This window comes from Scomber scombrus, chromosome 2 (assembly GCF_963691925.1).
Source record: "Scomber scombrus chromosome 2, fScoSco1.1, whole genome shotgun sequence".
NCBI classification, from domain to species: Eukaryota; Metazoa; Chordata; class Actinopteri; order Scombriformes; family Scombridae; genus Scomber; species Scomber scombrus.
Window position 1 is genome coordinate 4968889 of NC_084971.1, and position 22589 is coordinate 4991477.

The 22589-nt window shown below is 40.7% G+C and overlaps 2 protein-coding genes across 2 annotated transcripts in view; both read right to left on the reverse strand.

Annotated features, from left to right (window-relative positions):
- rims1b (regulating synaptic membrane exocytosis 1b) overlaps positions 1-12973 on the reverse strand; it is a 71140-nt gene extending 58167 nt beyond the window's left edge. Inside the window, exon 1 of the mRNA XM_062440539.1 lies at positions 12807-12973. Within this exon, the coding sequence (XP_062296523.1) occupies positions 12807-12973 (167 nt within the window). The remainder of the gene's footprint in view (positions 1-12806) is intronic.
- Positions 12974-18062: 5089 nt separating this feature from the next.
- Positions 18063-22391, reverse strand: LOC134001012 (keratin, type I cytoskeletal 17-like). The gene is made up of 7 exons (XM_062440550.1): positions 22005-22391; positions 21205-21287; positions 20760-20916; positions 19562-19726; positions 19310-19435; positions 18810-19027; positions 18063-18201 (listed from the first exon to the last, which is right to left on the reverse strand). The coding sequence occupies exons 1-7, from the start codon at positions 22389-22391 to the stop codon at positions 18063-18065; spliced, it is 1275 nt and encodes a 424-aa protein (XP_062296534.1).
- Positions 22392-22589: the final 198 nt, after the last annotated feature.

The following is a 22589-nucleotide window of genomic DNA, read 5'->3' on the forward strand; positions in this document are numbered from 1 at the left end:
GAGGAGGTGGAGAACAAATGAAAAAGCAAAGGATGAACAAAGAGAGCCAAGACGGAAACAAGCGTGGGCCAGAGACCAGTGGAAGAGAGAAGCCGATGCATCCGGAGCCTCTATAAATACCACTTGAGAAGAGGAGTGGATGATGGAAAAAAAAAGATGGAGACAGGATGATGGAAAGAGGAAGGGATTTTTTATAAAGCAAGGACATTAGTAATCCATTAGAAATGAATGATTTCAGGACAGTCATGCGTCAAAAAGATATCCTAAAATATCTTCACAGTCCTGCTGGTGTCAGTGTGTGGCGTGTGAAAGTGATGAAGAGAAGAAAGACGCAAGGGAAGGAAAGGGGAGAGCAACAGATGGCCGATTAACCAAACGCAAATATCTTTGTGTTTTTGTTTGCCTGCCATGATGTTAGCCGTGACGACTTTCACATATCTGGCTCTCACTTCTGTCAAAAGGCAATAAAATGGTAACGTCATCGCGCTAGCAGAAATAAAGCACCCAGATGTCCAGTGTGTATCTATCTATCTATAGGGCAGCAATTTCTCCAACAATCTGGTCAATCCTCCCTGGCTTGATGGTGTTTGATGCCCAGCTGTCATACTTTCCAGGATCCATTGCCACAAGGACTGATGTAGACACATACACCTGCTGGTTTAGTGCACATGGCTTTCAGAGAGCTATGCTTGAGAAATAAAATCTAAGCTGCTGTGTTCTCGTTCCTCTGCACATTTTCAAGATGAATCACTTGCTAGACTTCATTAGGCTAAGTTTTTGGAGAAAAGGGACTCTTTTACAACCAAAACCTCTTTTTACACAAACCAATCAGTATTCACTAGGACCTAGGAGGATTCAAAATGTCTAATTAAATTAAACATTGTCATTTTATGTACGAAATGAAAAACATCTCTTTAATAACGGAATGAATTCGTTTTTATTGTGACATATTTTCCATGCCACTTAAATCAGTGTTGTCCAGCAGAGGGGAGCGAAGAGCTGCCAATACTAAACAAACAAAAAAAAACTAAAAGTACTATCATTAGTATTCATGAAGAGCTGTTTCTGTGTAGAGATGAGGACACACTGCTGGTGCTAAAATGAAAAACTTTCCATTCACAATTTAGGGGAAGAACCATATGTGGGGCTTATCATCACTGATACAAGCTAACAACAGGAGGGACTACTATCAACTGTACATTTACCCTGTGCCCGAAACCACTCCCTTATTCACTTATTCACTACTTCCTACATAATAGACACTAAATAGTTTACTCGATAGTGAGCAGCAAATCAAGATTTTGAACCCATAGTAATGGTTGTCATTTTGTGTCATCATCATCAGCTATAGAGTCGCATGACGCTAGTTTTCACTTTAAAATGTGGAGCATTGCATTGTTAGCATTAAGTAGCGTACATGCCATGGACAATACTTTTTTGGTTCCATGGTGGAATTTTTGCGGGAATTATGTAGTGGATATATTTACACACTCAGCATTCGGACACTTAAATAAAAAGGGCGGATGGTAGATGTAGTGCACTAAATAGTAAATAAGGCATTACTTTGGACACCACCTCAGTTACATAGTTTTAGATACACAACATAAAGGTACAAAAGGATATTCATAATAGGTCTCTTCTTACAGTCACTTTCACATTCAGCCCTTTCAGTCATTGAAAGCCATTTTACATGTTCCCTACTTGGAAGTATTTTAGTATTAGCTACCATGGCAACTGTAAAAGAGCAAGCGGGTCAGCCAATATTTATACTACAAGCTAATTTTGAGGTTTTGATCATCATCATCCATGTGATTATATGTACTGTACAGCATAATTGACTTAATTTGGAGTTCCTCTTGACTGATCCCTGTCTTGATGTGTTATGGTTAATGCTGCTATCAGAAGGCTATCTACTGGGTGTTCTGTATCTGCTTGTTGTACCTGTCAATAGCATAGCATCAGGCTACAGCTGCCCCTCCCATACCCACTGCTTAGATGTTGATAACTCTTTTTTATTGATGTTGTGAGTATGTGAGTGACCCGTATTTATGAAGCAGAGTGCTTTCTTGGCATGGGTTCCTCTTTCCTCCGTGCGTGTGTGTGTGTGTTTGTGTGTGTGTGTGTGTGTGTGTGTGTGTGAACGCTCTTGTCTTGCTCGCTCTCTCCCTACTCCTCATGCTTTTTTTCCCCTCTTCTTTTCCCCTTCATATTCCACTCACCCTTTCTTTTTCCTTTCCTTCTTTCCCCTCACATACCTCAATGTCTCGACTCATCTTCATTAAATCAGATCCCAATCTGTCAAAGCCAAGTAATTGATAAATATACATATAAAACATATTGTACTGTATCCATCCTGCTTTCTTTAGCTCTCTTTTTCTTCCTCTTTCAGATTCTGACACACACACACACACACACACACACACACACACACACACACACACACACACACACACACACACACACACACACACACACACACATAAATCACATGTAGCACACAAAGCCTCTGACCTCACACAGTCTGCTGGGTGACGTATAAGCCATGACTCTAGATGGTGGAGTAGTTGTGGAGTAATTATGGACAACCACTAATCCCCTCACTCTATCCCAGCAGCCTCAGCTAACAGCCCGCTCCATTGTTGCCCCCTCCTTCTTCTTCTTCATCTTCTTCTCTTCCTCCTGTTCGACACTTCATAATATAGTCCCCCCCTCCACACACACACACACACACCAACTTCCACACATAGTTAACGACAGATTAAATTAATTGGTGTGTTGGAGTGTTATGATACAGTATGTTGTGCATGATGCGTTGCCAACAATATGGTTCATATACGTCCAAAATGTTGTTCTTGTGCAGTGTGTGTAACCTGACGCACCAGATGGTTTGTTACAAGGAACCATCTGAGAAGTCGTCCCTGGAAAATGTTCAGAAAAGGGCAGACACTCACAAAAAATACATGACAGGTGATTGGATGAACCATCTGTCTGTCACGTCTATCACCGTCTTACTTTGCGAGGCAGCTGGATTCGGAAGATGAGGTGTGATTGGTCCGAAACCACTGGTGGTTCAGATACAAGCACGTTACTTGAAGCTGGATTCTCATTTGATCTTGTGAATCCAGCTGCCTCACAGGTAACAGTATGTTACCTGTGAGGTAATTGTTACTAAGTTTGTAATTGATAAGTGCACACATATAATATTCATTTGCCATTTGTACCCAAATACCCTGAAGGGTCACTAGGATGTATTATTTTTAAGAGCAAAGTAATAAGAGCAGAGTAAACCATATCAACCACTATGATGCTTCTTCGATATGTAAAATATTTCCTAAGAGCGTATCACGGTAGAAAAATCAGTACTGTATTGGGGTATCATTGTGAAAATGTCATTTGGCTTATAGATCTTAATACCCTAAATTTGGCCTGATGTCCAACAATCATCTTTGTACAGTAATTTGTTTTAAATTACATCACATGACAGGAGAAGTACACAGTATATGGTTTTTTATAGCTCTTTTCTAGTGCTCCAACCACTCAAAGCGCTTTCCAATATATGACCGATGGCAGAGGTTGCCGTGCAAGGTGCCAACCTGCTCATCAGCTTCTGATATAATGCACACTCACACATTGCTGGCACAGTCATCAGGAGCAATTCAGGGTACAGTATCTTGTCCAAGGACACTTTGACATGCAGACAGGAGGAGCCGGGGATCGAACCGCCGATCTTCTGATTAGTGGGCGACCCGCTCTACCTACTCGACACACAGCCACTCCCACAGTACTAATGGTTGGCGTGGTATAAGTCATGTGTATAGCAATATGTTCAGATAGATTAGTGGTTGTCAAACTGACTTAACTCTGTACAGTCAGACTTAACTTAACACATACAGAGACCCTGCACATCAATGATGCCATGGACAAGAATCTCAGTCTGTCAGAGCTGTATAAAAGGGACTTTTAAAAACTAAATGTGATTATTTAAAAAAAATGCCTTCTGATACTGACCTCTACATGATTAATGGTTGATAAATCTTCAATCAGTTAACTATGGGAGACCAAGACATTTATTGAGGGGGAGATGACAGAACACCTGAGTTGCTTGAATTTACTGAAGCTGTTTCTACAATATGTCACAATAGAAGCACATATAGAATATATCAACCGTTAATTATGTAAATCGATCGCTATCCTTTACAAAACAAGGGATCTGTTGGATAAGAAATGTCTGCATGTCCTAAGTTTCTAGATATTGCGTATGCCTTCCCATTGGTAGTCAATCATTTTTTTAATCAAGCAAAGGAAATTGAAGTAAATGTTCTTTTCTTTCTTTCTTATACTGCTGATATTCTGGGTTTACCCAGTACCTTTTCCTTTTATGCTCATTGAATGTGTGTATTTTATTGTGTGAAATGGCTTATGGCGTATGGTCATGTTTTGTCAGTTGCATACCCACACAAATTGTTCAGTTTTGTTTATTATAAGGTATGAACGAAATAACCATTCATCTATTCATCCGATAAAGTATACACATATACTGTAGTACATCAATGTATGTAAGGAAGTGATAATGCTTAATTAGGTGTTCTAATAAAGGAAACTAAAAGACAAGGTGGAAACAACAAACACCACTCCATTTCACAGTATACTGTAGTCCATTATTTTCTATATCAGGATCCTAGTAATATATTTCTTATATTATGGCCACTCAACTAAAGAAAAAGCAGGCATGTTTAAATCATCAGCTGTTAGTCAAATGATTGTACTCAGTTTAAGCCACAGTCAGGATGACTAATGAGTTAACTGGTAACAAACAGATGGCTAATGTACAAATTTGGACTCCCTTACGATGCTGTGTGTGGCCGCTCATGATATAATCCCATCACTTCCTCTGACCACAAACACAGACAGAGATGGGAGGAGAAGGAGAGAGAGATGTAGAGAAGCCTGGTCAGCCCAAGCAGAATGCATTCTCATTAAACTTTAATGCTGGTGAGGTCTGGGAGCACTAAAGAGGCAACTCACCAAGGCTCACTCAGGTCTCTCTTTCTCTTTCTCTTTCTCTCTCTCTCTCTCTCTGAACACACTCACTCCAGAGTCCCACCCATGCAGCCACAAACCATGAGCCACCATCTCTTCTCGTCTTCTGTGAGTGTGAAAGGCTATCTCTCTCTCTCTCTCTCTCTCTCTCTCTCTCTCTCTCTCTCTCTCTCTCTCTCTCTCTCTCTCTCTCTCTCACACACACACACATTCTGTCCTCTCTGTCCGGTGCTGTAGGTAAAGATTAACCAGATCCCAAATCAGCACAGCTGTATCAACACGCAAACACACGGCTGTTTCCCCAAATCACACAAGACAGTAAAAGACTAAAGATAGCTCAGAGGGATGAGGACATGTTCACTTACACTCTTTTTAGAAAAGAGAGGGAAACAAGAGTAGTTTTAAAAATGTGTAGGTGTTGCTGTATTTTAGAATTTTAAACATACAGTGCATCGCCAAAAGTATTTTGGACACCCGAAAAATTCAATCCATATGTGATTGTTGAATATATGAGTATCTATTTATTTATTCATCAGCACTGATGTCAGAACCCTTTTTGTGGACTTGCTTTGTGCACATAGGTGTTATTATATTAATAAAAAGGGCCTTTCCCAGAAAAAGCATTGCTACTAGGTTGGAAGCTCACCAATGACTAAAATACTATATCAGTATATGCTCTAGGATTAAGATTTACCTTAAACAGGTAAAGTTGGAGGATGTGTGAGAGACAGATTTAAAAAGGAAAATCAAAAAGGAAGCTCTTATTTTGCCCAAATGCCTCAGTTTTTAACACAGGATTTCTGCATTTTAGTGTCCAATCTATGGAAGCCTATTGCTGCCACACCAGGAAAAAAAAAGTTATCATTACCTGTTACAATGTGATACCGATCCTTTTTTTCTATTTCTCACGTGGCAGCAATACACTACCATACCAAACCCAAGTCCAGTTAAGATAATATAATATATTCACGGACTTTAAAAGCTCATCCATCCAGAGACACAGAAGACAGTATTCAAATGTTTTTACAGTCTGAGTAATACACCTCATAATGAGTCACATTTTTATATAAAATTGGTGCCCCTTTAATTAGAACTAAATATATGGGATTAGTGCGTGAAAAGGGGTTATCCACATAGTGATGGGTTTATATTGGACTATGTACTATGCAGATATATGTTTATATTCAATATTTTTACTTGCATGAGTTCTACGATTTCTGTGTATAGACAAGCAAATGTGCAGCTTTTTGAGACATGTGGTGGAAATGACAGGCGACTCAAACTCTCAAGCAACCCCCCCCTCCCATTCCTCCAGGTGTTGCAGACACACCCGACTGCCTTTGAGTTCTTTTAATTAAGAGCAAAGTGTGAAGATCCAATCCAGCATACTCTGAATACACACACACACACACACACACACACACACACACACACACACACACACATATGGAGCACATGGACTCACAGTCTCTCTACAGCTGGAAAAAAAAAAGAGTGAAGGCTGCAAAGCAACAGGACAAACTGTACAGTAACAAAAGCATTCTGTCTTTGCAAGAATGTGCAGTCCTTCAACATGCTTTCATCCGCAGGCCGAGAAATCACAACAACACCATCTGGGTCTGTGGTGCATTTGGTGTTCTGCTTCTCATAAGTACTGCACCACAAATGCTCTCAGACGGACTGTATAGATGTTGGGTGTGTGTGTGTGTGAAGATTGGAAGTGTGTGTGTAAGCATATGTGCATGTGGGAAAAAGTATATATGCATGTAAAAGTGTGTGTGTTCCCGTTAATGTTCATGTAAAGTGGGAATGAACACAGGTGCTCTCTCATATACATTAAAATACATAAGAAAATACACATATATGCGCACACACACAAACATGCACATAGTGTACACATTATAGACTTTAATTAGGGGAATTCAACAGTGTGCCAAAACTGAAACAGGTTAACAATAAATAAAAAAGATTCAGAACATCCACAGCAGCCAGTGAACTGAATATTTAAATATTTCAAGAACCGCTTCCAAGTGTGTGCTATTTTTAAGACCTGATCCATAATTCAACATTAGCATTTTTTCTCCCAGAAACCTTGAAACTCTTAAGTCTGATCTGGAAAATGTTTCTCTTTATCTTAGCTGAGAAATACATGGATGAGATTAGCAACAATCTTTTTTTTTCTTCTACTCTTGAGACATGATTTGGTAACGTGACGTCATGCTAACCGCTCGTGTTTTCAACTAGCCGCAGTCGTCCGGCTACTAGTAAACTAGCTAAAACCAAAATAGAAGCTGCAAATGCATATGTGCTTCTGAGAGACAGGAGCTTTAGTGAAGATTTCAAATTTAATGTGGCTTTTGTGTACTATTCTTATGATATTTTACAGTTCAGTTTTGAGTTTTGGTAGCACTGCCTTACTCAGTTTGAGAATGCTGTTTAGATTTTTGGCTAGGACATGTCACATAATACAGCTGTTGCTATGTTGAACAAAAGGTTAATGTGTGTACAATTTCACCTAAAATATTTATCTTTTCAAGTATTATTATATTATTTATTGACCCAAATAAGTGCGAGTATACATGTACATTTAGTACATACTTTTTTCTTACATTTCCATATGTAAAAATCCCTTTAATTTCCATAAAACGGCATATATATATGTACTCGTACTAAAAGTGTTTATAACTATTTTAGCTATCAGTTCACTTTTAACAACTCCAAGATATTTGATATAGTCTCATTTGTCTTACTGGTGAAACTATTAATATCATTTTTTAAAAAGTAAATAACGGCATGTTGTTTATTTAGACTTATTAGCATGTTATTAGCTTGTATTGTGAACATGTTAAGAAACAGTTGCCTACAGTACTTACAAATCAACATTAGCATTCATTTGGAGTCATGTTTCTGACCATTAGTCCAACCCAATATTCACTCTTTTAGCTCTGTTTAGCTTTCAAATAACTAAGGGGGGAAATATCTGGCTGTTTAACCGCTAAATGCTACACTATATCCACCAGCTGCTAAATTTGACTGTCTGCTGTTTGGTGCTGGGAGGGTAACGTACAGTCGATTTAACAGAACTTTTTTCGCTAAAAACAACACAGTGAACCGAAACAGTGAGGTTGCAGGCTGTAAAGCCAAAACAATTAGCTGAAAGATGCTAAAACGCTCATTAGAGCTAAAGGGGAACTGCAGAGTTGAGTGATAATTCTCTGTGGGGTCACACAGTATGAGCAAAAGCTTTGATTCATTCTTAATACAAAAAATATGGATTAGTGCAGCTTTAAGGAAGAATACTCAAATTCCCCGGGAACAGAACTGTCTGTTTCAGTCCCACGTTAGAAGAGAGGTCAATTTATTTCCCCTAAAAAAATGAAAGCTTGTCCTTGACCTTGGTCACCCAACTAAAGTGACCTCTTAGTGGACAGTAGCAGCCGTATCAGACAGCAGACAGGCAGGGGGGGCTTCACTGGCCTCTAGATGCACCCTGTTGCCCGCAGCCTTGGGGAGTCCTGGTAAACAGAGATTAGCAGTGTGTGTGTGTGTGTGTGTGTGTGTGTGTGTGTGTGTGTGTGTGTGTGTGTGTGTGTGTTGGTTTTGAAAGGGGGAGGGGGGGGTAACGTTCTTTCTGTCCCCCCTTTTCTCTCTCTTTTGACCACTCTAATCCTTAAAACCTCTAAATCCTCCCTTCTCTCCCTCCTTCTGTGCCCCCAGGTCCAGATTTCGTCTTCTGTCCATCTGGTGTTAAGGAAACCATCTCTGGCCAATTTGCACCTTGTACTGTACCACAGATCAGAAAAGAGCGTCATTAAAAGTAATCTCATAAATTCATTAAGTCTCAGTTTTGAGTGCCAGTGAACCTGAGGAGTACTACTACAAACTCAAACAGTGTTTACTTGTATCTGGGCTCTGCATCCATTAACCCCACCCACCACCAACTTTAAGGCCCTCTGTGGTGCATCCACCTCCGTCTTAAATGTCTACAACCCCTCTGCTGAGCACATCAATATTTTACACATTATTTCTATATTTACATTTTGGGAAACCTCAAAAACCCCCAAGGGTGGATGGGAATTTGGAGTGATGGGATGCAAAGAAAAGATTTCCGTTGTGCTCAGAGATTTTCGTCAGAGCATCAGAGGTTGGTCGCTGCTGCGTTCAGCATTTTGCTCTTTCTCCACAGCATGACAGCTCCCCTCTACTAACATCCTCTGGATTAGGAAGTCAATGGAGGTTTAGCAAGTCAATGGAGGGGAGTCTCTGAAGTCTATAGTGTATTAGAGGTGGACAAAGCGTTCGTTAGCACTGTGAATCAGTAAAGGGAAAGCCCAGGTGCGGACTTCTCATGGGCAGATCGGAGCAAATTATTAGCCTGGAACCAAGACTACTGGCAGAACAACAGATCGGGACACTTCAGTTTCTCTCATGCTGGAGGTTAAACTCATGAAAGATAAAGTCCTGTATCAGTATAACCTTATCACTAGCAGCTGCTCGGGTCTCAGGCAATGCAGCAACCAGATAGGACAGTGCTGACCAGGTGGAACAGTCTTGACGTAAGATACAGAATGTTCTCATTTCGGATGTGAATTTTCACTGCTGCATTAGGGGTGGATAATTCTCTTTTATTTATGGCCAATGTCAATGAACATGAATTTGTTCCATACGTTTCCAAGGGTCGGGACTGTTTTGGATGATATTTCTTACAAAAAAAACTGTTACCAGCACATATTTTTGGCAATAGAAAAATTGAGAAAGACAAAATTACTGCATCAAGAACATTATTGGATAAATCAATCATTTAACAATAACAAAGCAAGGCACACATTTTTGGTATCTATTGAAATTTTTGATTTTAGTAGCTTAACTTTATTCATTCAGCCTGATATTGTGTAATTTCAATCGAGACAGAAACTGCAGTAGAGGTTGATCACATGTTTCTTGTCATTGTTGCTGCTACGTATCATAGATGTAGATGACTAGGTAGCTCGCTAGCTATGTACAAAGAAGACATCCCAGTTCTTAATTGCGCCTACGAACTTATGATTGGACAAATGTTTCTCCAACCAGCAGTAATAGCCATCATTGAGCACAAAAAGACATATTTGAATGGTTGAACAAATCAGAGGTGCGTGCAGTGAATCAGAGACTCTGAACCAGGCTAGGAGATCACTTTTGCTGACTAAGATAATGTGACTGTCAGCAAAGCATTACACAAAAAAAGGAAGTAAAATAAAGAGAGGCTGGTGGAAACAAACTTTGGCCAGATGGCCAGAGTGTATCCAGGTGAAACTAATCTATATTAAAATGGCTCTCTGTGACCATATACTTCTACTGGGCCTTTTACTGTCTATGAGGCTTTCCGTGAGTATTTCAAGGGATTAAGGTGATCATCGGCATCAATATCAGTGGGGTTTTTTTTTAAATCAAGGGATCAAAATTCTCCAGTAATTCGGTTCTGTTAGCACACCTGTTGCACAGTAACACTAACGCAAGTATTTATAATATAGCAGATTGTCCTATAAAATCCACACTGAACACCTTCATTCAAATCAGATTCTTACACCACAACACGTTTTATGTCTCCAATAAAAAAAACAAAAATCATTACAAAATCTACAACACTATCTACACCATCACAAAGACAGTGGTATGATGTCCCCATCATTGTTATCGCGTGACTTACATGATAACACCTGATCACATCCCATTCATTGAAAGAAGGTCATGGGATGTAGTTGACAGCTCTGGAAACATCTGAGTAAGAGGGCAGTATCATGAAAGATGCCCAGCTCTAATCACCGCTAAAAGAGGTTGACATTATCATGTGATGTTCTTGCTAGTACTACCAGCAATCAATCAAACCTCATATTTCCACTTTACTTCTCATCATGTTAAAATGTCAAAAAAAGGACAATCCCACTTCTTGTGTGCTATATTATATAATATTACGTTTAGTTTATCTTGTCCTAACGTAGAACATGTCTCACCCAATAAACCTCTTATATTACCCACAGTACAGAGAGGAAAGAGCAACTCCTAATCATACGGTCCACATAAAGCATTATCATCTTGCAAAAACACACTGTAGTAAATAATCTTTGTCCATGGTGTGCTGGTCCCCATCAATGATTAGCCACATGATGAAGGCATTATTGACTGAACCTGAGCTGTGCCTCATGGAACATTAAATACATCACTTCCTCTCAAGGGGGCCCGACGCTGCTCTCTTCTCTTCCCTTCAGGCTGCAGTCGGGAAATGAAAACAGCCATTAGAATCGAAGCAAGACCAGAGGGCTGGGATGCTGCACGCCTGCAACTGCAACATCCTTCATTAGGGCATCTCAGAGCCAGAAACAGAGCCATCACATGTTCCAGTGCAGGTGTGGATGGAGCAGATTAGCATACAGGCCATCCAGGCTCTGGTAGTTCAAATTGCCAGCGCTTGTGTTGGAAAGCCCTGAGGCATCAAACTGCAATGTAACCAGCCCCCTTTGTAAAGAGGCAGCTGTAGCACACCCAGCCCTCATGACAAACCACTGTAATGTTCCCTCTAACATCTGACACACTGAGTTTAAAGTGACCTACAGCAATCTCCTGTGATCCCACATCATTTCCTATAATTCTCCTTTAGTGGTTTACAGCCTCTGTATAGCCTCTATAGCATCTATCAGAGAGACATCACCGGTAAATTCTTATTCTGGCTGCTTAACTGCTCCGATTTATTTTGGTGATGGATGACTGTTTCATCAATATACACAGCGTTTCTACAGCTGCCAACAATATACCTCGTCTTTTTACTAATACCTATGTATCGTGTCCAGTTCAGGCCTGCTAATATTCCCAACCACACCCCATCTTCCTCTCTCCGCCGAAGGGAGCACAAATGATCGCACACACCGCCTCACCACCGGCCGTCTGTCGGGCTTATAAAACGGTTTGTGTCGCTCCAGTGCTATGGGCTATAATGTCATTGTTGTTCCCATTATTGTCAAAGCGATCACACACACACACACACACACACACACAGGCTCACACGCACGCACACACGCACGGTTCCTAAAGCCTACACTGATAAAGCCACTCTACAGCTTGCATGCGTGCGTAAAAAGGAAAATGAAAGCAGTGATCGGTGCTGGATTTGTAAACTGAGGGATGGGGCGCAGCCCCCCCCCCCCCAACCCTTCCACCACCACCACCCCATTGATGAAAAACGAGTGGGTGAGGGATAGATGATGCTATGATTCATCCTCAGCATACCCCCCAACCCCCGTCCACCCCACCACCACCACTGTCACACCCCACCCTCACAGCGCTATCTACACCTGTAACACGTTTGACCGTGTTTTCGGGTCATCTCGATTGACTCTGTTGTTTTAATGTATTGATCGACCCCAGCAGCAAACCGTGCGAGGCCACCGGCTCTATTTTTTTTTCCAATGCTGACTTATTTTGCACCATACACAAGACTATCCTGAGCTGTTCCTGCTCGATCCTGCCTTTATATTGGTGGGTACATATTTGGGAACACACCGCCACCTCTTTCAAGACTGTACACGAAAATATATCAACCTGTGCAGTGCAGAAAATGATGGCTGATTAGAGGAAAAGCGTCGGCTAGTGGTGACTGGATGTGATGGGTGTGTGACCATCACAAAGCCAAACTGGTAACACTGGGTTATAATGGGCAGCTCGGTGTGTAGTGAAGGTGATTGCTATGCGTTACGCATTATAACTTCCACGGTAACGGAAAATGTTGCCCTTACTTTAGCATGGCTTGTTCTTTATCCTCTTCCTCCTTTTGCCGAGCCATCACTGCCATGATGATCTTCCTCTCCTCTTCGGTGAGGTGGCTGAGGTCCGGCAGATCCGGCATGGATGGCGGCGCGGTGGGTGGGCGAGGGCCGCCTTGGGGCCCCACCGAGGCGGACATCTTTTCCACCACCACCCCACCACCACCACCACCTCCTCCTCCTACTCCTCCTCGGCGTGTCGTTTCGGCTGACAGGATCCCCGGAGCGTTTCCGAGCCACACCTCACGACATGGTCCGCGGGCAGCGCGGCAGCAGCAGCTGCAGCCGCAGCTCTGGCGAATAGTGCAAGCCGGTCATGGTTGCAGGCACCCTCGGTTGTGCTTTTGTTTGTCCTCTCAGGGTTTTTCTCTCCCACCACACTCTCGTCGTCGTTCCCCCCCACCCCCCGCCTGCCCACCTATCCCCTCCACCGCCCGGATTCACGGGGAGCCCATTTCCGTTTTTCACGCTGGGTGTTGAGTCGAGCTGATGGGACCCCTTGATCACTCGGCTGGTCTGTGGAGCCTCCGCCGTCGTCGGACTGGAGCTGGATGTTGAGGCGGTATAGGCGGAGTCCGTGCGCGCCCTCTCTCTCCCTCTCTCTCTCTCTCTCTCTCTCTCTCTCTCTCTCTCTCTCTCTCTCTCTCTCTCTCTCCAGTCAATGGGAATGCAGCCCTTCCTCTCCGGTTTTTGCGGAGGCGCGCTTACTCATGTGAGAATGGGGTCCTCAGCATCATCACATGCAAGCGCAGCCTTTACTGTGACTACACACACACACACACACACACACACACACACACACACACACACACACACACACACACACACACACACACACACACACACTCGAACAGATAATTCAAGTTCCAAAGTGCACACCTGCTCTATAGCCTTAATTGCCCATTCTCGCGATACTTCATCAATTTTTGGTATTTTGTCAATTATGATAAACTGCGTGTTAAAGCTAGATTTAAAACCCATGTGTTGCAGTAGTTGAACACAATGAGTTAGTTGTTTCTGCCCCTCAGAAACAATCATTTCAGCCATTCGTCTATTTCAGCACCATGGACAGCAGCTCCTCTCTACGCTCCTGGATCTTATTCTCCAACTTTCCTAAATTGTTTTATTTTTTTCTCAGACATTTGAACATCTGACCTGCTGTTTTGACCTCATGGCTATTTGTTACTTTCTTGTTTGTGTGTTTGAGCTGTTAATCCACTTCATTTTGGCACGATTGCAACTTGATTGCGAGTAGTTTTTACACAAATCCTGATTATCTTACTTCATTAAACATAATCTGTGCGCTTATTGCCCGTGTACTTGTGTACACTCTAACTGTATCCTCTAGCCACTCGGTACGTGTTTTCTTGTGGGCTTGTTTGGTGCATCATAATATGTCTTACATCATTTTATATATTTTAATATCTTATCTCTATGTGTGTTCTTTCTTTCACCTGACTGTAGGACCAATTTGCCAGTCTGATCCAGATGTTGGGGACCAATCCGATGTGATTATTTAAAGGTAAAGGTGAAAACTGAGGCAGTTTTGTACAGATTTCTGAAGGGATGACGCACATTGATCAACATCACTCCATGTGTCTTAAATTAGCCACCTTATCTTATTTTATCTCAACTTATCTTAATTTATCTTATCTTATTTTTTAGGTTAATTTCAGAGAACAAGAAGAACTTTTTATTTAAATGTCTATATAATATTAAACGTTTTACATTCAATGTGCCTAAAAAATGTACCATCTTATTTTTTATGTTAACTTTATTTCAATTTGTATATAGTATTTAAAGTTTGATATTCTTATCAGTTGTTTATGTTGCTGTCAGCTAAATGCAGAAAGGTTGAAGCTGCCTGCTCCATCAAACAGTTGGTGTCCAATAATAGCTTCAGAGTTACTACAGGCCAGCCCCCCTTTCTCGGCTCGTTTTGCATTCAGATCCAGACTCTCAGGCTATACCGATCCGGAGCTGGCACCGGTTTCTTCCCCCCGATGACGTTATGCCGTTTGAGTGGCTGAGTCCATCCAGCAGATGGCAATAACCCCGACTGCTTCTTCTGCTGCTGCTGCTGCTGCCACCCAGCCTCCGTCAAGTGACGTCACCGAGGAGGTGACTGTACCGCGGTGACGTCAACTTCCCGTGGTGCAGAATTTTGTCATCATTTAGGTCGTGACTAGAGACCACCAGTCCTGAGTGACACAGTCGTGCTACAGCAGACCAGATGCTTGCTGCAGACCTCACACTGTAAATAAAGCCTGAGTGTAAAGAGTCAGTACATGATTTAATGACTCATTTTCTTCCCATTGAAGATGTGTTCAGTTAGTTCTTAATGATGCTTGCTACTGTACATGGTTTGATTGTGCTTTGGCAAACTCAACACATACAGTTAGTGCACATTTGGGAGCTAATTCATGCTTTGAGCCAATGCATGAGAGAGAATGGCAAAGTTTTCACTGGTTTTAAATGCAGCTTCAATATTAGTTTAAGTTTGTCACGTTTCAAACACAGAGGTCATTCAAAATGCAAGGAATGTATTAGAAGAATATTAATAGGAACGTAATGGAATAAAGTAATGTGGAAAACAGGACAAAATAAAATGGACAAAAAGAGATCAGAATAACTGTTGTGCTGCAGTTACAGTGCAGCAATAAGCAGCTGTAAAATCAATAAAGGATGTTAAGTGAAGTACAGACATGAATCAGTCAAAGGGAGTGGACACATAAAACAAAATACACCTGTTTCAACACTTTACACGCATACATGTCAGAGATAAGAGGAAAAGTGAATAAAAATGACTCTGGACTTTGGGGTCCATTGAAACTCACACAGAGATACACTCATACACCTGAATAAAGAGCAAATGTAGAGAATTACAGAATTGCCTTGAAAAGCTGCAAATAATCAGACATTATTCCTGGAAAGGAAAAAAAGACTAAAAGAGACAGCCAGACTTGTCTATCTTCATCACAAACATCCATCATCTAACAGCCTATTTTTCCACTGTATGTGCTGTGTTATTCTCTCAGGGGATATTGTGATAATATAACATTAGTCCTGTCTGTACAAACAAAAATATTGGAGATAACAGAGACTCAGAGTTGTGATGGTTGCTGATTTTGGAGATTTTGTTGACAGAGCCCCCTGCTGGATATCTGTAGCTATGTCGCCTTCTGTATAAATTACTTTTATTTCATGAAAAAAAAACTTTGATTAAACGGTTTTATTTGGAGAAGAAAGGTCAAGTGGTCAGTTTCACATTCTCTGCAGGGAGATGGGTAGCCGATTTATTGAATTTTAAAGTTTTAAACAAGTACAACATAATTAAATTGATTCAATTATTTGCAAAGTGCTTGTTGAAATAACTATTCGGTAACGGGAAAATGTTGCCCTTACTTTAGCATGGCTTGTTCTTTCTCCTATTCCTCCTTTCAAAAACAATGTTTGACACTGAAGTTCAGTTAAGTGTGTATATTTTAAACACTCCTGATCCTTATTCAGAAAACAGAACATATATGACTATGATTACGATGTATTCCAGAAAGTTATCCTAGAAGAAAAACACCAAATGTAAAGTTAATTATTTCTCAATCAATTATCACAATTTTTGTTTTTATTTTAGGATTTAGAAAAACTAATTAAAACATTTTTAGCCCCTTTCCTTTCAGATATGGAATATTTTAACTCCTGGGGATCTGCTATAATAAAAGTCAGTGATTGTAAAGGAGTGTTGTTAATGAAGGTAATTTCTATTCATCATAGGAATAATTTCAAGTCCACAAAGTCACACGAAATTATCTTCAAATATGTATTACATCAGACCCAGTTGAATCACTTTTAAAGCATACAGAACATTAGAAGCAATGATGGACAACAGAGAAACAGTGTTTGATGCCTTACACACATTTCAACTCCAACGTCTGGAACAGCAGTTACATTTCTTACAATACATCTATTTGGCATAGTGTCACACAATCATAGACATTTTATAGCATTTTTTTAAACTTTCAACATATGTGGCTAAGATATATGATGGCTGATGGATATGTTATAATATATTGTATCAGTAACATTTAAACATTGCCCTACGTTTTAAGTAGTGTCATTAATACTTAAACTAATCGCAATAATATTCAGTATTCACAAAGTATTTTTCTTTATTTACATTCTGATTATGAAGTAGACCTGAACTAAACTGCTACTGTATAAAAACAATATTCATATATTCAAGACTTTAATAAAGAGTCAGGATTTAACAACAGTGACCTCATCATTGTGAATATACCGACATCTAGAGGACAGTTGAAAACACTGCATGTACAGTAGATGGTCAGAGGGTCTGATTGATTCAGCACCATTACAGCTCTTGACTCTTCACCTCTTCCTGGCTGTGAATTTCAACACTATGCTTGTTGTTAGTTTGGTATCAATAGATTATATTAATATTAGGTTTTAGTTATCTTTTACAAAGGAATATACATGTTTTAACAGACAAAAACAAAGGCGATTGAACACAATAGTATGTAGCCTATACTGTAGTTTTCAATTTTTTTCTTCAAAGGAGATGAAACATGCTTGGAGGGAAAAAAAAGACGCAAAGAATTTTTTAAAAACAGGACACAAACTTTATTGGATGTGTGGTCTTGATTTTAACAAATGTTTCACAGAGACTGTCAGTCATCCTGGTCTAATTTGTTTATGTCATAGTGCTAGGATAAGACAGAATATTTCCTTATAAAAATGCTACATTTAACATCCTTAACATTGGCAAAATGAAACGTCATTATAATTAGATTCACAAACATTGTCTACGATCATTCCAACTATCTAATTGATATTAACAATGACCCAAAAATATATCTATATATATCCAGTTAATCCAGTAAGCAAAGAAGAAATTCAACAAAAGTGTAATTTCATTTTAAACTGATTAAGCTCACAGTGCCACCCAACGGGTAAATTTGGTATGTCAAGAGGCAGGATGGAATGTAATCTGTACAGCTGTTGTATAGTGGGATTTGGATAAAATGGGTAATACAAAATGAAGATATAATTTAAATAAAGTAATAATCCCCATTCTCACATGCGTAATCTGGTTCTATCTCCCCCAAAAAAACACCAAAAAAAAGTCGTTAATATGTTCTTCTCGCACATTTTTAAACCCTTGTATTGGCTTTGCTTATTTTTTTCGGACAATATATCCAGGAAGGCTTTTCAAAACTACTGGCTGAGGATCGATGTGTCCACATCCTCTGTGCGGGACACCACTTTTCCATCGACAAGCTCTTCAATCACCACCTTCCTCCTCTGGGTTATCACTGGTTGTTCTGCAGAGGAGAAAATCAAATCAAAATGTAATCTATGATATATGTAATTCTACCATAAAAAAAAGAGCCAAAAAACAAAGTGGTGATGTGAACTTACGTTTGACCACCTCTACTTCAACCACACTAAAGGACAGAGAATACAAAGTTATTTTTTCCATTCGAACAGTTTGAGACTGATAATACAAATGTTAAACACATAGTTCTACACTTTGGGAAATAAAATGTTCTGGGGCAGGCTAGCTGTTTCCACCTCTTTCCAGTCTCTGCGCTAAGCTAAGCTAACGAAGCTAATGAATGTAGCTTCATATTACTGTACAGGCAAGGTATCATCAGACTCAGCAAGAAATATAAAATGAATCAACAGATACAAGCTAAACCAGTGCTTCTCAAACTTTTTCTCCTCAAGGACCCCTGAACTGACACAAATTAGACCACAGACCCCCTTTTGATAAGGTTTTGTCTCAGGGTCCCCGATTAGATTTTCTGCTGATTTTCTGTTTTATTACAAAAATGATTACCCCTTTTGCTGGGAACCCGCAGGGGTCACATGACCCCACTTTGAGAACCACAAGTCTAAGCTACCGAGAAATAATATGTCAAGTTGCTTTATGACAAACAGCTCACTTAAGAAATCCCTTACTTTAGTTCTCCATCCAGCAGTCTTCTGTACTCAGCAATCTCCAACTCCAGCCTGGTCTTGATGTCAAGGAGCACCTTGTATTCCATGGCCTGCCTGTCAATGTCCGCTCTCACCTGGCTGAGCTCGGACTCCAGGCTGTCGACCATGGCCTGGAGCTGGCTCAGATGCAGGCTGTAGCGGGACTCTGTCTCTATGAGCGTGCCCTCCAAGGCAGATTTCTGCACAGGAGACAATGAAATATGAGTTTACTGCATGCTAACTGCTTCTTTACTAAGTCATCTTTACACTTCACTTTCTAAAAAGGAACTAAAAAACAAAACAAAGGGTGACATCAACTTCTAATTAAAGTCTAGTCAAACATTTGTATATGTCACTAAGGCACTAAACTATAAGAGAAAGGTTAGGAACACAACAGTTATATGTTTTACGCTATTGAAAAATGCATACTGCAGCTTCCTAGTATGTACATGTGCATCTGTGTATATGGGAGCTGTCATTACCAGGCTGAGCTGGGACTGCAGCTCAATCTGCAGGGACTGCATGGTCCTCTTGAGCTCATTGATTTCACTGCGGGAGGTCTGGAGGGTCTCTGTGCTGGTTGCCACCTGCTTGTTCAGCTCGTCAAACTGGAAGAAAATGAAGTGAAAATTGTGACAAGGCAATTACACACATCTTCATTTAAATGCAGACACAATATGATATGATATCAATGTGGTTTTATAAGGTGAAATGTGGCATCTTGCTCCTCTCACCTTGGCCTTGTACCAAGTCTCCATTTGAAGGCGGTTCTTCTCAGCGATGCCCTCATACTGAGATCTGATCTCATCAATCATCCTGGTCAGGTCCGCTTGGGGTCCACCTTCCACCTCCACATTCACAGAGCTTGAAGAAATTTGGCTTTGCAAAGCACAAATCTCCTACAACCAGACCCAAATGAATCCACATTAAAGGCAGCAGAGGGATATAACACAGTTTTCAAAATCACATGTTGAATACTCAGTTCAGTATATTTAAAGTTTGCTGTTATAGCCTTATTGGTCTGATATAACCATTGGCTTATTCATTCTCAGTGCTCTCATAGATCTCATTGTTTTCAGCTGCAGCAGACAGCTGTATTCAGAGAAAAAAACTCTAAAAGCCCACAGTACACAACCTGCTCATCATCCAAACAGCTAACAGACACAGTTAGCAATTCACTGATTCACAAAGTGGAGCATTTAGCAGCTAAAGAGCCCCCCAGGTCCCTGAGGAGGTGGTGGATACCAAAATAGAGTTAAAAGAGAGTTAATATTGGACTTAGGTGGCCATAAGTAGAACTCCAAATCTCTATTGGATGTGTAAATAATCTACTGTTTGCTAACACATTTGCCATATCAACTAAAAAGTTGGTATGTCAGTGTTGTGTTCACAGCTTACAGGTTCAAACAAATAGATATTGTGTAACTGACATTACTTATTAGGTTCACTGACTCTTCTTTACAATTTTGATTATCTGATTACTTGTAGCCACATTGGCTGGTGTTCAGCAAAAGTTACACAAGATCACATTAATGAACATATCAGTGCAAAAAAAAAAAGGTTGATCCCATGTCAGACAATTTCATAAAACTAAACCTTATTTGATGTACTTATCTATCTTTTTGAGCACTGACATAAATAAATAAATAAAGACGTGTGAGATGTCTTATCTGATGATCTGTCATAAGTCATTTACTTTGGCAGCACCCTGGGGCCAATGGCAGCTCTTACCTTGAGATACATAACTTGAATGCACCGCAGACAAGTTTTGCATAATCTGTTGTTTGTATAAGCAAATGATAACATCTCTTAGAAGACATTAAGCAAACCGTTATCTGACTTTCTCCTGGTAAACAATTTTAATTGTCTGATCTCTCTAAGCAACTGTACATGGATACAGGATTGGGTACCTGGGCTCAGCAGAACTCTCACCTCAGCATGGTTCTTCTTCAGGTAAACCATCTCTTCCTTCAGGCCCTCCACCTGCATCTCCAGTTCAGACCGGGTCAGGGTCAGCTCATCCAGGATCTTGCGCAGTCCGGCAATGTCAGTCTCCACCGACATGCGCACTGCCAGCTCATTCTCAAACCTGTTAGCGAAACGGTTTCATGTTACTGCACCCGCTGAATTAGATATAACCACCAACAAAACACAAGGTGAAGCTCCATCAAAAACCAGTTCCACCAGTTTTATCGTCAGTTGACCGTGACATCCCTCTGACTAAATGTCCACAATCTGAACAAACACATAATGCCGTGAGATACGCTTTTAAGTGTTACATCTGTTAAAATGCCAGGCCATTGTAAAAATGTAATAAAGCTAATTAGGATTTCACCTCTCAGGGATTATAACTTCTGGCGTAAATTTTTCCACTCACTTGATTCTGAAGTCCTCTCCTGCCAGTCTGGCGTTGTCAATCTGCAGCAATAGCCTGGCATTGTCCTGTGTAGCAAGACTGATCTAAAAAAAAAAAAGAGAGAAAGAGAGCATTGTCAGGGGTTTCACAACCACATAATACACCATCATTAATGTTATGGTTCATGACTCATCACACAATTGTTTTCTTTAAGTGTGACTTGCATTCCTCTGTAATTGATGGTAGTGAGAAATAAAAAAAAGAATGTGCTTTCACCTCAAAGGTCAAGTGCCTGACTAATTCATAGGAATTTAAGCGGCACATACACATCCTGTATATTAATCATCACTCAGTCAGTGCCTGCTAGACTTCAGTGAGTGAATTACATTGATAATGATGATGATGCTGGTGGCATATGAAACAATTGGAATAAAAGAAGAGGTTTTTTTTTATAATGCTTGTATTCCATGATTAAGTGGTGAATAAACAAGCTCTATTTTCCACACTTTCAAAGTAGAAAAAAGTCAGTTTAAGTTATATGTGGATTAGGATTTAACATAAACATTAAAAAATGATTGATTTTTATTAATTGGCTTTGTTCAGGTTTCCTTTTTGTCAAGTTTTCACTGAATATTAGTTTAACAAGGGGAATCAAAAAGGCTGTTGGAGACTGAAAAAATCCCTAAATAACTTTATTTAAGGGAGTCAATTTTATTCTAATGATTATTATCAATTTACAGTAGCCAACAAAAGAGCTTATTTAACTGAGATGTTGTGACATTTTGGTCTTCAGTGAGACATTGAGGAGGAGAGACGCTCACCTTTTTGCGCAATTCTTGAATGATCGGCTCATACTTGCTGTAGTCCCAGACAGTCGGGGTCTGATTCTCGTACCACTGGCGGATTTGAAGCTCCAGTTTCGTATTGGCGGTCTCCAGAGAGCGCACCTTCTCCAGGTAAGATGCCAGACGATCGTTGAGATTCTGCATGGTATGTTTCTCGCTGCCTGACAGGACCGAGCTGTCACCTCCTGAGCCTCCTCCGAGCGCGCTCGACAGGTCAAAGCCGGAGCCGAAGCCATTGGAGACGTGGGACACCCGGACGCTTCTACCACCAGCCCCGCCATAGACGCTCGTAGCCCGCCTTGATCCTGTGGACATAGAGGACAGGGACATGGAGGATAATCCGGAGCGGAGTACGGCGGTCATGATGACTTCTGCTCAGGTAAAGTGTTCACTGAAACAAGCTCGGCAGGTGGTGTGGAAGAGATGGTGCTGAGCTGGCCCTGGAGGATGGACTTTATAGTCGCTCACCTGGAAGTGGGAGCGGCCGGGCAGGTAGGTGGACAGATGCTGCTCTCTCATCACAGGTGTGAGGGGGCAGGGTGTGGTGGCTTGGTATTCAGG

Excerpts from the sequence above, each read along its gene's own strand:
- LOC134001012 (XM_062440550.1), bottom strand. The coding sequence starts at position 22,391 with ATGACCGCCGTACTCCGCTCCGGATTATCCTCCATGTCCCTGTCCTCT. Across the intron at positions 19,028-19,309 it reads TGCAGTCCCAGCTCAGCCTG|AAATCTGCCTTGGAGGGCAC; the intron begins GTAATGACAGCT and ends TCTCCTGTGCAG. Across the intron at positions 18,202-18,809 it reads CTGCTGGATGGAGAACTAAA|ATTACATTTTGATTTGATTT; the intron begins GTAAGGGATTTC and ends CATATATCATAG.